At 38.6% G+C, this 17,368-nt stretch overlaps 1 protein-coding gene across 1 annotated transcript in view; it reads left to right on the plus strand.

Annotated features, from left to right (window-relative positions):
- Positions 1–17,368, plus strand: part of NPSR1 (neuropeptide S receptor 1) — a 132,179-nt gene that overhangs the window by 12,261 nt on the left and 102,550 nt on the right. Inside the window, 1 exon segment of the mRNA XM_065883563.1 lies at positions 11,026–11,158. Within this exon segment, the coding sequence (XP_065739635.1) occupies positions 11,026–11,158 (133 nt within the window).

Below are 17,368 nucleotides of genomic sequence, written 5' to 3' on the forward strand. Positions count from 1 at the left end.
CAAATTTTGGAAAACATCAACAACATTGGTGAAAGGAGGAACTACATGAGCCTGGAGAAGGGGAAAGTGTGTTCAGGAACAGGTCCTGAATAGACTCCTGTAAGATAGCAATGCTGTTTGCCTGACCCCACAGTTAATCTCAACATCCTTCTCGCTTTCCCAGCTGAATACTCCCTTGTAGTAAAAGGTAGCACAGTTTGAGAAACTAATTGGAAGTCTATGAGATTTCTGATAAAGGTTTCTCTCTTTTTTTTCTTTCTTTTTGATAAAAAGAGAAAGACATGGCTGGAATTTTACTTCCTCCCTTGAATTCAGATACAATGCATGGAGCTGCAGCAGCCATTTGCAAACACAAAAGAAAAGCTAAGGCAATTTCAATGAGTTAGGACAGCAGCTAATTATCTTCAGATTTCTTATTATGTGAAAAAAATAATTTGTTTAAGCCATGGTTAAGTGGGCTTACTTTTACTTTTGAGCTGAACACTTTCCCAAGCGATACAAATACCAAGTGCAAAACTACACATTTAGAGTACTGAAGCCAAGCCATTGAAAGTGAGAGTCAAATAGACATTTCATATATTCTACCTTTGGGTGGTGCAGGGCCTGGCTCTTCTCATGTTTCTCATCCTGCTATTTTCTAGATTACAAAGGTATTGAACAGAGTTTTATAAACAGTGATTCAGAATGGATTGTATGTTTCCGAGTAACCAAGGAAGAGAAAGTTTCTCCCCCTTCCCAAAGAAAAGAGCCCTAAATTTTTCAGAATTATTCTTCACATTTCAGATAATGACCATGTGATTCACTTAGGTAATGCTATGAAAAAAAAATACTAAAAGTACTTTTAAAAACACTAGTTCAGGGCTTCCCTGGTGGCGCAGTGGTTGAGAGTGCGCCTGCCGATGCAGGGGACACGGGTTCGTGCGCCGGTCCAGGAAGATGCCACATGCCGCAGAGCGGCTGCGCCCGTGAGCCATGGTCACTGAGCCTGCGCGTCCGGAGCCTGTGCTCCGCAACGGGAGAGGCCACAACAGTGAGAAGCCCGCGTACCGCAAAAAAAAAAACAACAAAAAAAACACTAGTTCAAAAAACTACCCAAAACAATGGCTCATTTTTTCATGATGGCTCAATAAGAGGATTTTTATTCTTCTCCCTGAAGCACAAGGAATCACAACCCTTCCTGACATTAAAACAACCAAGAAAAGTGTGATAAATGAGCTGTCGACCCTAAACCAATACTATATGGTGCTACCCCGACCGCATCACACGGTTTCTCTGGACCCAGGCAGCTCAGCTGTGGAAGCAAAACAATAATGATGTCCCTGCAGGATGGTGAAGAATGGAAGGAGTCACATCTCATGTGAAAGGTGAAGTTTGTGGGGAGAGAAGAAGGAGGATGATCATGGAGAAGTTCTACTCACTAATCTCTTGGGAGGGTCCCCCCAACCCAGAAGGGGTTAGGGGTGAGGGTGGGCTAATGCCCTTCTCCTCAAAGACCAGCCTCACAGACTCTTCATCTTCCCACACTCTCCACCCATCCAGACTATTACCCATTCTTAAAGGTACACAGAGCAGAAACGTCCCCGGACTCCTCCTCTTTTTAGTTCCATTGATAGTTCTCCTACAGATAGAAGTAGGTGGTTAGAGAGAAATAAGAAGCAAGCATAACCTTGACATGATTCACAGGAAAGTAAAGAAACCTGTTTAATTCTGCTTAACCTGAATTTCCTAAATTTATTTGACCACATAACATTACAGTATTACCTCTAATTATACGCACCATGGAGACAATGTCCCCTGGAACATACCTCAGGAAAGGCTCTGCAACATCGTGTTGAGAGGTCCAGAGAGGTAAAGTGATCTTACCAAGGTCACACAGCGATTAAATGGTAGTCAGGACAAGAACCGTAGTCTCTAGAAAAAAGTCAGAACTCCTGGTCGGCTTGTTGAGAGGATCATGAAAATAAGAGGGTACTTTATAAACTAGAAAGCACTAGTCAAATTTAAGATAGCAATAACTCACAATGCTAAGCATTACTGAAGTATATAGAATATTTGAATAAATGAAAAGGTATGTGGTGCTTCAGGATAGGAAGACTAAATTTTGTGAAGATGTCAATTCTCTGCAAATTTCTTAATAATGTTAAAATTTTTAATCAAATCTTCAATGTGACTATTTTAATTTGACAAAATAACTTAAAAGCTCTTTTAAAAAAGGTAAGAAAAGCTAAGAGATTTGAATACAGATGCTAATGAGGAAGAGGGATTTTTCTCTATCAGTTATTAATAAATATAAACCTGCATTAAGCAAAACATTTTAGAATTAGCACAGTAATTGAAAGATTAATAATAAATAATTTGCCCTGAAAATAAAATCCTAGTACATATATGAACTTACTACTACAAAGACACTGCAAAAATTAGTAAGAAGAAATGAATGTTTTGTAAAGTTGTAAGATCGATTTCTGTTGGATTTCGTAACTAAGTTTTTACAAAACAGACAGCAAAAAGCATAATTAGCAGAGTAATTTTGGGATGAGCAATAACTTTCTAAGCCTAACAATAAAAATGTAAGGGGAAACAAAGAAAAGTATTTTCAATAAAAATAAATATATAATATTTATATGTACATAAACATAACATTACATATTATAATATGAAATAGTTGTACTACAAATATAACATGACTAAAGTCCTTAATATATAAAAGCTCTTAGAAGAAAAAAGATATTTCTAACAGAAGAAACAGGCAAAGGAAATAAAAAGAGTTTTAGTTTAAATGCCGACTTAATGTATAAAAAAATGTTATTTGCTTGTGGTCTGAACAATTCAAACTTAACCATGAAGCATAATATAAGACATATCAAATTAGCAAGGATTAAAGACAAATGTTACAAAAGCATGTGACAGTCTTGTAGACTGTTGGTGGGAAAGTAAATCGGGACAACTTAACCCAACTTTTCTAGTAATATACAGCAAGCATAAACAGCACATTTACACTTGGACTTAGTTAGTAGGTCTACTTGCAGGATTAAACCTTAAGAATAGTAAAGAAATATTCAAGGAAACTTTAGACATAGTCATTTGTGTTAGATTATTTCATTGAGTACATATCTGACAGTAGAAAAGTGAAATTGTGACACAGCCACAGGATGGAATATTAAGAAATATTATGCACCTATAATAATCATTGTTCCTTATTCAATGTTAAACTTTTTAAAAAGCACAATAAACTGCATATATAATATATTCCAAGTTTTACAGATATATAAATACCTATTCATATCCAGATATATAGCCAGAAAATATAAAAAGGAATATACCAAAAATGGGAAAGTGAGAAATTCTCTCTGGCAGATAGGGTTTTGTCCTTGCACTGTTAAAATATTTCACTAAATTTTTGACAGTGAGCACCTATTACTTTTATTATCAGAATCAACAAAATAATCATGTAAAATACACTATGTAATGTCTCAAAAATATTTTGCAAGTCGCAGTTCCATGAGAGCAAATGAAAGGATCTATTTCCTCTGCAGACAAATCACAAGGGAGGCTCTAAGAGGCATCTGAAAGCAGACACCTTTGTGATGGTAAAGCAGGCCAAATGGAAGAAGAGGAGGTTCCAGATAATGCACTTGGCCCCCAAGAATCACACATCGAAGGGTCTGAAGACCTGCCAGCGTCTCCCTAGTAATGAACTGTCTGGGTGCGAGAGGGATGCAGTCTTTAAATAATGAAGTTTACACACTTTCAGAGCCAAAGCAGAATTCAGGAATTTAGTGATGAATGCAGTGATTCTCCTAATTCATTTCTTTCTCTCCTCTCTCATATTGCTCCTCTTAGAATTTTTTCCCCACTCTGACCCCCAATTAGTATCTTAATAGTGATTTCTGGATTAAGCATGCAACATGTGAATTATCTATTCCTTTAAAACTCCGTTTTCCAATTGTGTCATTTTTCTATTATCATTGGGATGGGCTGAACCATAAAGTGCACTTGGGCTTCCATGTTAAGTTGAGAATAGTAGGTAGGTGGATTAGACAGAGGCAGGCATCAGGCTTAGAGAATCAACCTGGCCCAGGGCACTAGCCTCTGCTAGGAACCAGGGCTCCTAAGCATAGGCCCAAGGTGATGTGGCCAACTCCATCGAAATCCAAGAGGCTCGGGTGGAGTGGGAGTGATGCTCAGAGTCAGGCAGGTGCCTGCATGTGTCGACTTTGGATAGGCTCCCAGGGAGCCTATGAAGTGACTAATAAGAGGTGGAAGGATTAGTGTTCAACCCTGGGCTGGGAAGGCTTGCATGTAGGGGATCAGATAGCATGTAGGGGACTAGAAACACAGGCAAGAGAATGGGAGGACAGTGGAAACCAAGGCAGATGACCAGCGGTCATTGGATGTACACCAATCATTAGCTTTTTAAATTCTGTTGACCAGCCACCCAACTTAGATGCACAGAAAATGAAGCCGCCAAGAGTAGCAATATAGGACTAGAACCATCTCCCTGGAATCATACAGAGCCCTTCTCAGGCCCCTTTCCCCCACCTGTTCTCATCTACCAGGATGTTCAGCTCCATGCCCTGGCCTCACATCTGCTTCTGTCCTTCCATTTGCTCGCTCCCCCAGATTTCTCCTAGCTACCTGATTTTGAGCCTCCTGGAAGGACTGGAAATGACAGATTGATTGTATCATGGTCTGAGCTGAGATAAGCCCTCAGGGGGATGTTTCCTTGGACACTTTCCCTGTTGAGTAGCACCTCCAAAACAGAAAACAAATTCCCACAGTGTTATTTTTTTAATTGTGTGGATCATGAGGAAGAATAGTTTCTTGGTATTTTTATTACATAGAATTACTTTGGTTTCTACTACATTGTAGAGATTTGGACCTAATTTATCCAAATGTTAGTGTTCTAAGTTTCAAGGATCTAGAGCTCAAATAGCAATTTAAATGTTAATCTCAGTTCTTGGTACACAGCAGACACTTCATTTATTTGTTCAACAATATTAATTTCTACCTAGACTGGAGCCCAGTGGGTTTTAAGATGATTTCTAGCATCTGTGGTCTGATATACTATGGGAATTCAGATGGAATCCCAGAATTTAATTGCCTCAAAGCTTCCAATGTACCCTATTTGTGATTAATCCGGAGGTCATTTTGTGATTCAAGAACGAGTCACAAGAAGGGACTCACATTAAAATGAATGTGGGACATGTGCATTTCTGTTTCTGGTGAAATTCAAGGATTCACTAGTAACCAGAAAGCTGAATCAGCCTGTCATGTAAAGGCAGTCCCTGATTTGCACCAAAGCCTGATATGAATGAGAACAATTAGGCAGTGGGAAGTTAACACTCTAATTAAACTCGAAATATGACCCATGGCAGTAATGATCAAATACTCCAGACTAGTAACTAACCCTTTCTGGTCAGAGTAGAAAGAGCTGTATTGAATAATACAGTTATTCAATATGTCCTGGAGGCTAAACTAAGAAATAAATGTTAGACAGTGAATTGCTTTCTTGTTCAGCCCCAGCTTGAGGGAGCTAAAGTTGTATTCTGTCACCTATGATGATGGTGTTGAGAAGTAGGGCAAAGGTAGTACATGCAATGAAGACAATTGGGGAAGATTCCAGATGGGGAGGAATCTTTTCTCTTGGTAGCAAGTTCTTTTAACTAAGGACAAAGACTCAGTGTGGACCTTTCTCCACTTTTAAAATAGTTTTTAGGACACAAGTCCAGTTTCTCATTATAGGCCTTTCTCTGATCTGTGACCACACTTAACGTTCCTGGATGGTGCCTGTCTGTCATCACTAACCTGAAAGTTTTCAGTCTGCCTTCATGCATACTCTTGCCAAGCAACCTACTTGTTTGTTTGGCTACTTCTACTCATTTCTCAGACTCAACTCACATATTAATTTCTCCAGGATATACCTTTTGACCAACCATGACCAGTCCCTCCTCAAGTTCTACTACATGTCCCTTATTGGGGATCCTACAGCATCTCCATTACAGTAGTTCACACTGAACATTTTTGTTTACATATATGCCTCTACCACCAGACTAGAAGGTCCCTGTCCTAGCCTTCCTTCTATGGTACTATGGAACTTCTGTGGAACTACGGTAAAGTTCCCAACGTATGTTGAACTTAGCTGCTAGATTCTCAATAAATGTTTGTTGAGCTTGATTATACAGACTGTAAACCAGTATAATCATTGTCACAGCAACATGACTTCAAGGACAGCTTCCTACTTTGGGCCTGAGTATCATTTCTACACCATCGTATAGGTATATGCCAAGGCTCTCCCTTCAGGGTAAATGCCTTCCCCCTCTGGTACACTACATGAGAGATCACAGGATGACACTTAGTGCCCAACTATTGATATTTGGGACCATCTTGGTCCACAGCCCTGCCGTCCACCTCAACAGACCCAGGCTGTGACAATACTTCCCATTCCATTCACGTTCTCTCTTCTACATGCAGGAGGCCTCCTGCCAGCTGGTCCTACCAGCCCCTAGTCAGAGGGTGCAACCTACATTTCTGTTCAAGACCCCTGTTAAAATGATATTAAGAGCCTTACAAAAATATAAGACTGGAATTAACATCCACACTTACATGCAGCTTTATGTAATTCTCTAATTTTTTTTTAATTTAAACTAATTAAATAATAAACTATAAATATATAGTTTATTTATAAATAATAAACTAATTACTTAAATTAATTTAAGTAACTAATTTAAAAGTCTCGTTATATATTTTTTCATAATTGAGTATTAGCAATGAAGGCTATCCTGAAAGTAATCCAAGACGGAATTCCCAGAGGTCCAGGTAAAACAGCTAGAAAATGTGAGTGCAGATAAGTGGTTGTGATGACAATAATTCCATGGTATTTGCAAGGATGTCTCCAAGCTGGGTTACTGGGAGGGTGGTGAAAATGCAGATTTTCCAAAGGGGAATCGGCAGGAGGAGGGGGTCGTGGGGAAGTAGCCGAGGCAGAGGCTCCCATGAGCAAGCCTGGTCCTACCCCCGTGCCTCCCGCTTGACCTCCTTAGTGATTGCTGACCACCTGGCAATGCTTCTGAAGCAGCAGGTAGCGCGAGACACAGGGAAAAATTGGGACAAACTCCTGAATGACAGGTTTCCGATGGTTCAGAAATGGTCACTGCCCAAGGGTCTACAGATCCTCAATCCATCTCATTCCCCAAGTCTAATGAGGCAGCTTTGGGAATCCAAAGCTTTGCAGTCTGCTCCTGCCTATCTCACTTCAGATTGTGTGTTCCCTGTGGTACAAAGTGATTCAGCCTCAATGGAATTAGATGCTTTCAGAGCTCTGCTTTTGATATTTCCAACCCACCTAAGCCAATTACTGAGGCTTGGAGCAGACCTCAGAGCCTGATGCTGTGAATGACAGGTGGTACACTGGTCTCAGTGACAGGACAGCAGAGCTTCTTGGACTGCTGGCTGAGAACTGAGGCTGAATCATAACCTTGAGACTTCATTTCCTCTCTTGGGAAGTATGATGTATTCTCTCCTTCCTGTGTTTGAGATATTCATCTTCAACATCACAGAAATAACAGGAACCATAAAATGAAACATAAAAATGTAAAGGGTAGAGAAAGCCCTGTGATCCCTGGGGCAGACGACGCAGCTGCATCTTGTGCAATATTTACGACTTCTGCTGTGTGGAAGCCACACGTTACTCCAGAGTCCATCCATCCAAACACATACTGAGCATTGACCTTACTCTCAGTCCTGGGGAAGACAGTCATGAAACCGACTCAGCTTCAGAAACCCAGCTTCAGACAAGTTTGGGTCAGAAGGAAAATGAAGATCAGTTTCCCACTTGAAAATTGAAAAGAAATGAGGCAGCTTCACCGTCTCTGGCCTAATATTTGAGCAGAAAGCCACTACAGTAAGCAGGGCATGGACTTTCAGTCAAGCAAAGCCATGTTCAAACTCCATCTGTATCGCTTATAAGCCAGGTATCCTAGATAGCAACTTCTCTGAGCCCTACTTCCTTACCTATAAGAATGAGGACAGTGTCATCTCATCAGTCAGGCTGTGACGATTGGCAGCCTGACCAATGAGTACCTATTTACTGAGTACCTATTATACATTACAAACTAAGTCAGTCAGGTGCTAGATTAAAAAGTGATTCGCTCAAATAATGTTAGTTCCTATTCACTCTGTGATTGTTAAAGATACCTTAGAGTTTTTTTGTTTGTCTTTGTTTGTTTTCAGTTTCCGGGACTGCAAAGGAAAAGAGGATTATTATTCCTTGGATTTGAATACATCATGTCTTCCTCTCCAGACAAATCTGACATATCTAGTTTCAACAAGTCATACAGCTAAATGTCCTGTATTTCCTGAGATAATTTTCATTTCAAGTAACCTCTTACGATACTTATAAGTACCCTTGTCCTTGTCATCAACCATATATTCATCCATCAGATATTTATTAATCACTTTCTATCGGGAAGATAAAATTTCAGTCCAAAATGGTGACTCAGACTTAATGTCTGGCCTCATGGAAATCTTTTTGGCTCTGGAAACATATCCCATGGAATCAAATCCCAGGTATCAGCCCCATGGCAGCATCAGCATCGTCAAGAGAACACTGCAATTCATCCCTCTCAAACCAAGGTTGTAATTTTCTGCTCTGCAGGAAGCTGGGGTCACTGCGTGACCTCAGTAACTTGAGGTTAAAAACCAATTAGTCATAATCCCACAACTATTTAACTGAGCTTAAAACAGTCTCTAGTCACTGAAAAATTCCAAATTCACCTATTCCCTCTACTCACTATTGAGCATCTGGCTTGAATTTTTGCCTCACATGACCACTAGGGGGCGTTTAATCCCCAACTATATTCTTAAACACTGGTTCTGAGAATGGTGTTGGTATACCATCCGTACCTGTGGGGAAGAGGCGCAGGTGGAAAGCCTGTGAGGCTCAAGTGAAACTTCAGCAGACTGGAACTGAAAATAGGACAAAGAGGGTAAATTCAAGTATCATTCTTAAAAAGTAGTGAGTTATTTATAAATCACTGCTCAAACCTAAATGTAGTCCATGAAACTAAGAAAGGAGATAAACCAAGTTCTCCAAACCCTCGTATTACCCTGGGATGCATGTGTTTAGGTGTATGTGCAAGCATGGGTTTAAGTATACTATGAATAAATGATCCTACAGCTATGTAATTGTTTTCATACTTAATGACCTTTGTACAACTTGATGAAACAGGACTTAATTTTGGCTGGGTATAATTTATACAATCTACATGTTTTAGTCTCCTTTGTAGTGCCAACACTTTATACTAGAGACAATTCACTGATACTGAATGAATTAACAAATAAATAAACATGGCTCTTGGAAAGCAACAGTAGGGAACTTCTCTCATCTGGAAATTTCCTGGAGCCAGTGACTTAAGGTTAAGATTGTCTTTCAATAGAAAACTCCAAAGCAGAAGGAGTGGACCTGATTTCACAGGATTTGTTCAACCTGCTCCACACACATCATCTAATCCCAAGGAGAACAGACCCTGACCTGTTCACAGAGCACCCTGGGACACCCAGCCCAAAGCACAGTTACTGCAAGCTCCTAAGAAAAGGCTCAGCCGAGCCAGCACTGACTGCTCCAGCCCTCCTGAGGCTTGACCTCCAAGTCACTGATACAACTAACCGGGATAATTTGATTTGCAGTGTTTCAGACTGGCAAGTCTGAAATCCTTAAAGGATATAGCAGGCTGGAAACTTAGGCTTGATTTCTATGTCCCAAAAGGAATTCTTGAGGAAGCATTCCTTCTTCTCTGAGAAACCTCGGCTTTTGCTCTCAAGGCTTTCAACTCATTGGTTGAAGTCCACCCATATTAGGGAGGGTAATCTGCCTTTATTTAAAGTCGAGTGATAGTAGATGTTGATCACATCTATAAAATACCTTCACAACAACCACCTTACACTAGGGTTTGACCAAACAGCTGGGTCCTCTAGCCTGGCCAGGTTGACACATACAATTTTACCATCACAAGGGGTTTCTTCAGGCTCTTCTTACCATCTTCTCCAAACAGAAGCACTTCTCATCCCAGTCTTAGACGTGTGCATTCTTACCAGGACTCTGCCCAGACCTTTTGGGCTGAAGTCTCTTGGCTTCTGATTTCCGACTTGCCTCTGGATTCCCTTGGCTCCCTGTTCCTCACCCACAGCTCAGCCCACCCCGTCCTTACGTCCAGCCCATCCTGTTGCCCCGGGATTCTGCTTATTCTGGGCTATGGACTTTAGGTAGATGGAAAGTTCCATTTGAAGGAAGAGTGGAAAACTTTTTATGAAGAACTTGACATTTTAAATGAGTAGCATTCCTGCTTTTTTCATCTTTACTAATTATACACTATTCAGTGGAACTTTAATATTACTATATTATATAATTCTGTCAAAGGAGAAATAGTAAGATAACCCATAATCACACTACCCTAAAATAACCACGCTTAACATTTTAGTATACTTCAGTCTTTTCCCTGCATGTATAATTTTGCAGAGTTGTAATCACACCCAACATACAATTTTATTATGTTTTTCCATTTACCATTATAAGCATTTTTAATGTTGCCACATAATCTTCATGTCTTTGTTAATAGCTACATAATAGTTCACTGAATTGAAGTGCTTTATTTACTTAACTATCCTATTATCTTTCAACAATTTCCAATTTCTTCTTACAGTAAATATGCGTAGTGATTGTAGTGCTCTTTTTCAAACTTAGAATTCTTTCACATAGGCTTAAAATTGTTTGGCAAGAATACTGTGTATACATTTTTATCTCTTGACATATATTTCCAAATGGATCTTTTTAAAGGTTGCATCAATTTACACTGCTGCCAGTGTAAATAAGGACCACTGTGTCTTTGTTCTCTTGAGAGTAGAGCTTTGACAGGTGGGGATAGGAGACCAGGAGGAAGACATTTCAACACCAAAGCCTGAGCCTTGCATTCTGTAAAGTACCCTGATCCTCACTGATACACCAGTTTCGTGTTGCTTTGTTTCTCACAGACTGAGCAGTTGATAACTCTGTGGGTCCTCTTCGTTTTTACCATTGTTGGAAATGCCATCATGCTGTTCTCTACACTGAGAAGGAAGAGGAAGTCGAGAATGACCTTCTTTGTGGCTCAGCTGGCCATCACAGGTACATAACTGCAGTGTGTGCAGAATTCCAATGGCTCCTCAGTTTCAATTATTTTACCAATAGAATTGGTGTATTATCAGTCCAAAATGCAACCGCAAATTTGGGAGAAATTTCTTTAGGGATATAAAGCTCAAATTTGAATTTTTCTTCCAGCAAATTTAACATATTTAAATATTTATAAGATTCCATTATAAAAATAACTCCTTATACAACAAACTTGAAAATATCATTATCAGTGCTACCAAAGCATTCTAAAGAGTTCTACTTTCCCTATACACAGCAGCCTCCATGGTTCACTAAGGTGATATTACCATATCATTCCGTCTTATGAGCTTAAAGAATATATCCCAGTAAATAGAGTAAAGGGTAATTAGGATTACCGAGTAAATGCAAAATTCTTGGATGAGGGTATAATAACTTTATTGCACCATATTTTTTTAATTACAGTGTTGTAACCCACATTCTACAAAACTATGTGTTCTTCTAAAGTGTAAGAATTTAGAGGTGGTAAGGATATCAGCTTAGAATTTAAAGTACTGTCAAGAATAATAATAAATGAACTGAAATTTCACCATCTATTGTCAAAAAGAAGAGTTGCATGTTCTAGTCAAATCCATAGTCTGCTGTGTTAACCTGGGCTTAATTTCTCACGAATGTTCTAGATAGTCTAGATAAATTAATTTGTTAATTCCCTCTGGAAAAACTCAAGGGGTCAGATCAGGAGCATTTCAACTGAAGAATTCTTGGAGAGAGAAAGTTTGCCTAGAGTCTGAGATTAGGCTAACTTCTTATTTAAGGTGTTAAAATTTCCTTCATACACATTTCACCATGATCTCAGATCCTGTAGTAAGCGATTTGAGAATACATATCTGAGTCTTTAGTATGTATAAAAAGGTTACTCTGGTATCAGCTGAAGGATCCTATTCTTTCAGATTTACATAAATTTGATTTGAGTCCCCTATACTATGCTAATGGCCTCCCCAAGATTTCTTCAAATTTTCTGGACTTTATATTTTTAGTCATCACTTCTGGTTCTTACTTGCTAACTCTGCTGAACCTTTGCTCTCTTTTACAGGCATCTCACCTTCCCTAGTCTTTTTTTTTTTTCTTTTTAAGCCATACTGACCCTAACAGGGCACTCAGCTCCCCTTTCTTTTATATTCTTTAAAATCATCCACAGAAACATAACTTTCTATGTTTAAAAGACTTTGTCAAATGTTTCTGGCAACAGAGGGAGATTGCATTATAGCAAAGCAAATATATTAAAATTGAATATTATATATTTTTGAAACTTTCAGCTACAACCAGTTGTGTCTTTGACTCTCCAATGTTGTTTTATAGGATAACCAAATTTTTTCACATAAACATATTCTTGAATCATCAGATTCAACTGACATCATCAGTGACACACATATTTGGAAAATTAAATTCAGAGACATTAATTCTTGGCTCTTCTGATAGAGAAAAATAAGCGTTAAGAGTTATTACTGGGTAAGGCAATATTAATGCCCTTCATTAAATAATATTTTCCATCATGACTCACCTCCTAAGAGCAGCTTCCTACTTACAGGCCGGTATCCTTGAGTGATTCTTTAAGGAATATTTTGATTTCCATTTAGTAGGTGAATCAATTAGAGTCAGATTCATCTGCACATCTATAAAATCCAGATAATGGTGGCTTAAGTTTACAAGGATTTATTTTCATCTATGTAAACAATTCTGGAGGTAGACGGTCCAGGGCTCATATTTTATTTTCTTATCACTGGCGTCTCAGGCTCCTGTATATATATTTTTACTCTATTAAAGGATTTTCATACTCAAGGTCACCTCATGGTATGGATGGCTCTTGGTTCAAGGTGGTTGCTAGAACTCCTGCCATCATCCCCAGATTCTAGTCTAACAGAAAGGACGAGAGGAGGAAGGACAAGAGGGGCTCATGTCAGATATGTGTCCTCTTAACTGGCATTCCCAGAACTCCCACCCATTCATTTTTGCTTGCATCTCTGGTAAATGCTGGTAAATGTTTTTGTTTGTTCATTTTTAACCCATTGGCCAGAATAAAATCAAGCTTCTTTTCCTAAGGAAGAATGAGAGAACAGAGATAAGTAGCAGTCTCTGGCATAGCTTGCCTTCCATATTTCAGTTTCCATTGAGAACTGAGAAGTTTAGACAATGAATCTCTGTTTGACTACCCATTTGACTGCTTTGAAGGTGCTTCCTCCAGAGTGACATGCTTTCTTCTTTAGACCTCATGTCTTGGAAGGCCAGCACTTCGCATGTTGTCCAAACACTGCAGTGACCCATTGGATGACTGCCCCATTAAGTAGATAAACTCCTATTGTTGACTATTCACATAACCTCCCCCCCCACCACCCAGTTTTTGGCTATTATTAGCAATTCTGCAATGAATATTCTCACAATTAAATCTTGTGAGCATTCTTTATTATTTATTTAAGAAAATTTATAGACATGAACTTACTACATCAAAAGAAGACACTTGTGAGCTTCAAACTGGCCAATGTCCTGTTAGGTCACCCAGGATTAAAAGATGATGAAAAATGTCATGGGACAAATGCTCTAAAAGCTACCAACACAGATCCACACTGAGTCTTGTTTAAAAAGGACCCTGAAAACAAAAGCCCTACTGGCTTGCAATAGTTATAGAATCATGACCAGTTCCTTGAGGACACGGATTCTCTTTGTTCGCCTATAAATGTTCTATCTGTACCTACTCAAGTCTAATTTGCTTATTTTAAAAAGGAGCATTTTCTTCCACCCTAGCCAGTGTATCAGAGAAGAAGCCACACCTGATTTGGCCTTTCTTTCCCCCACAGTAATTATAGCAGCACTCGTATTTGTGAAAACAAAGAACACATCATTTACAAGACATTTGAAGAATTGTTTTTATTTTGCATCTGTATATTTTAATTCACTTCCCTCTTCTCCACATTTCTGATCCCTTCAAAAAATCTTACCTAATTCTTCTCTATATCTTCCATTAGGAATTTTAACTGTAGGTTTAGTCTTGAGAACGGAAGGAAACCAGAAGTTCTTAAAGCTGCTATTTTGGCATATTCTGCCATTCTTAGCACTTCCATTTTAACAATCTATTGGATGAATTTAATGACTGTTTATATTTTATGAGCTAAAGTGCCAATTAAAATTTATTAGTCATTTATCATCTTCAAGACTGACTTGTCTGTTTTATTCAAATGTCATAAAGAAGGGGAGCTAATGAGAGTAACTCCCATTGAGTGTTCAACCAAGGAAAGACAGAAAATATATATTTTTTGGCACATATTCAAATAACGTCCTTCTGATAGGACCAAATCTTCTCACATTGGTGGAAATTAGCTTTGCCTCAAAGCACTTTCTGGAGAGCAATTTACTAATAAACGAAGGTATGTGCCACCCTCAAAGCCTTCCTGTTAATTATCTGACAGCAGAGAAAATTGAGAGGTTCAGGCAGGGAGGTGAGACCAGGAAGACTGAGGTATTCAAGGCCATCCATGGAGTTCACTACCACTTCCAATGCTAATTTCACTCACTTTTTCCCTGGGGTTTTGAGTTGCATACTCAGTTCATTTATTTATTTTAATTCTGCTCATTCGTTTTTAAAATATTTTTTCAGCTTTATTGAGATAAAGTTGACATAGACTATGTATAAGCTTAATATGTACAAAGTAATGATATGCTGTATGTACCTATTGCAATAAATTCAGTTAGAATCCATCACCTCACATAGTTACAATCTGTGTTTGGCGGGGGAGGGGAGTATGTTAAGAACTTTTAAAATCTACTCTCTAAGCAACTTTCAAATATACAATACAGTATTGTTAATGACGGTCACCATGTTGTACATTACATCCCCAGAACTTATTCTTCTCATAACCAGAAATTTGTTCCCTTCGACCATCTTCACCCATTTCCCCCAATCCCCACCTCTGGTAACCACCAATTTGTCCTCTGTTTCTATGAGTTCTTTTTTTTTTTTTTCAGATTCCACATATAGCATTTGTCTTTGACATTTCATAATGCCTTCAAGATTCATTTATGTTGTAACAAATGGGAGGATCTCTTTCTTTTTATGGTTGAATAGTATTCCATTGTGTATGTGTACCATGTATTCTTTTTTTTATAAATTTATTTTATTCATTTATTTTTGCCTGCATTGGGTCTTCGTTGCTGCGTGTGGGCTTTCTCTAGTTGCGGCGAGTGGGGTCTACTGTTTATTGCAGTGCGCAGGATTCTCACAGAGGTGGCTTCTCTTGTTGCAGAGCGTGGTCTCCAGGCGCATGGGCTTCAGTAGCTGTGGCGCTCGGGTTTAGTTGCTCTGCGGCATGTGGGATCTTCCCGGACCAGGGCTCGAACCTGTGTTCCCTGAATTGGCAGACATATTCTTAACCACTGCGCCACCAGAGAAGCCCTATACCATGTATTCTTTATCCATTAATCCACTGATGAAAACTTAGGTTGTTTCCATGTTTTGGTTATTGTATATAATGCTGCCATAAACATGGAGGTACAGATACTTTGAAGAGAGAGATTTTATTTCCTTTGGATATATATACATAGGAGTGAAATTGCTGGATCATATGGGAGTTTTTAATTTCTTAAGGAAACTCCATACTGTTTTCCATAGTGGCTACACCAATTTACATTCCCACCAAAAATGTACAAAAGTCCCCTTTTCTCCACATCCTCACCAATACTTACCTCTTGTCTTTCTGATAATAGCCATTCTAACATTTGTGGTGATAACTCTTTGTGGTTTTGATTTGCGTTTCCCTGGTGATTAGTGATGTTGAGTATCTTTTCTTGTACCTGTTGGCCATTTGAATATTTTCTTTGGAAAAATGTCTATTTATGTTCTGTGTCCATAATTTAAATGGATTATTTCTATTTTGGCTATTGAGTTGTATGAGTTTCTTATATATTTTGGATATTAACCCCTTATCAGATATATTGTTTGCAAATATTTTCTCCCATTCCATACGTTGCCTTTTCATTTTGTTGATCATTTCTTTTTTTATGTATAAGCATTTTAGTTTGACATATTCCTGCCTGGTTATTTTTTTTGTTACCTATGCTTTGGGTGTCATATCCATAAAATCATTGCCAAGAACAATATCGAGGAGATTTTCCCTATGTATTCTTCTAGGAGTTTGATGGCTTCAAGATCTTACATTTTTCTTTAATCCACTTCAAATTAATCTTTGTGAGCAGTGTAAGATAGGGGGTCCAGTTTCATTGTTTTGCATGTGAATATCCAGTTTTCCCAGCACACTTATTGAAGAAATTCTCTTTTCTCCATTGAGTATTCTTGGCTCCCTACAGTCAACTATTAGTTGACTTTATATTCATGGGTTTATTTCTGGTCTCTCAATTCTGTTTCAATGGTCTATGTGTCTATATTTATGCCAGTACCATACTGTTTGATTATTACAGCTTTGTAGTATATTTTGAAATCAGAATGTGTAATGCCTCCAGTTTTGCTCTTCTTTCTCAGAATTTGTTTGGGTATTTGAGGTCTTTTGTGGTTTGATATGAATTTTAGGAATTTTTTTTCTATTTCTGTGGAAAAAATGCCATTGAAATCTTGACAGGGATTGCATTGAATCTATAGATTGTTTTGGGTATTATGGACATTTTAACAACATTAAATTTTCCAATCCATGAACAGGGGGTATCTATTTATTTGTGTCTTCTTCAATTTCTTTAATCAGTATCTTACAATTTTCTGTGTGCAGATCTTTCACCTCCTTCATTAAATTTATTAATAAGTATTTTATTGTTTTGGATGCTATTGAAAATGGGATTGTTTCCTTTATTTCTTTTTCAGATAATTGTTAGTGCATCAAAATGCAGCTGACTTTTGTATGTTGATTTTATATCCTGCAACCCAAATCAGGCAAAAATACCAACTAAGCTCCCTAGCCAAATGGGGTCACCATCTGTGATCTTTGCTCTGGTGCATGTGTGAAGAGAAATGTCACCTGCCAAGATCTGAGCACTGGTTGTTATAAGCTCCACCCTTCTTCTCTGCTTGTTTCTGATCCACAGTGGTCAAGCCCTGCAGATTTTCCCAGTGATTCTTGTGAGTTGAGACCAGAGAGGGCATCCTGGGAAGCATCCTGTAACACTGGGGGAAGTGGATGTTCACTTTGGGATATTTTTTCCCCACTGGAGAAATTGTAGGCCCAGTAGGGC

This window comes from Phocoena phocoena, chromosome 9 (genome assembly GCF_963924675.1).
Source record: "Phocoena phocoena chromosome 9, mPhoPho1.1, whole genome shotgun sequence".
Lineage (NCBI taxonomy): Eukaryota > Metazoa > Chordata > Mammalia > Artiodactyla > Phocoenidae > Phocoena > Phocoena phocoena.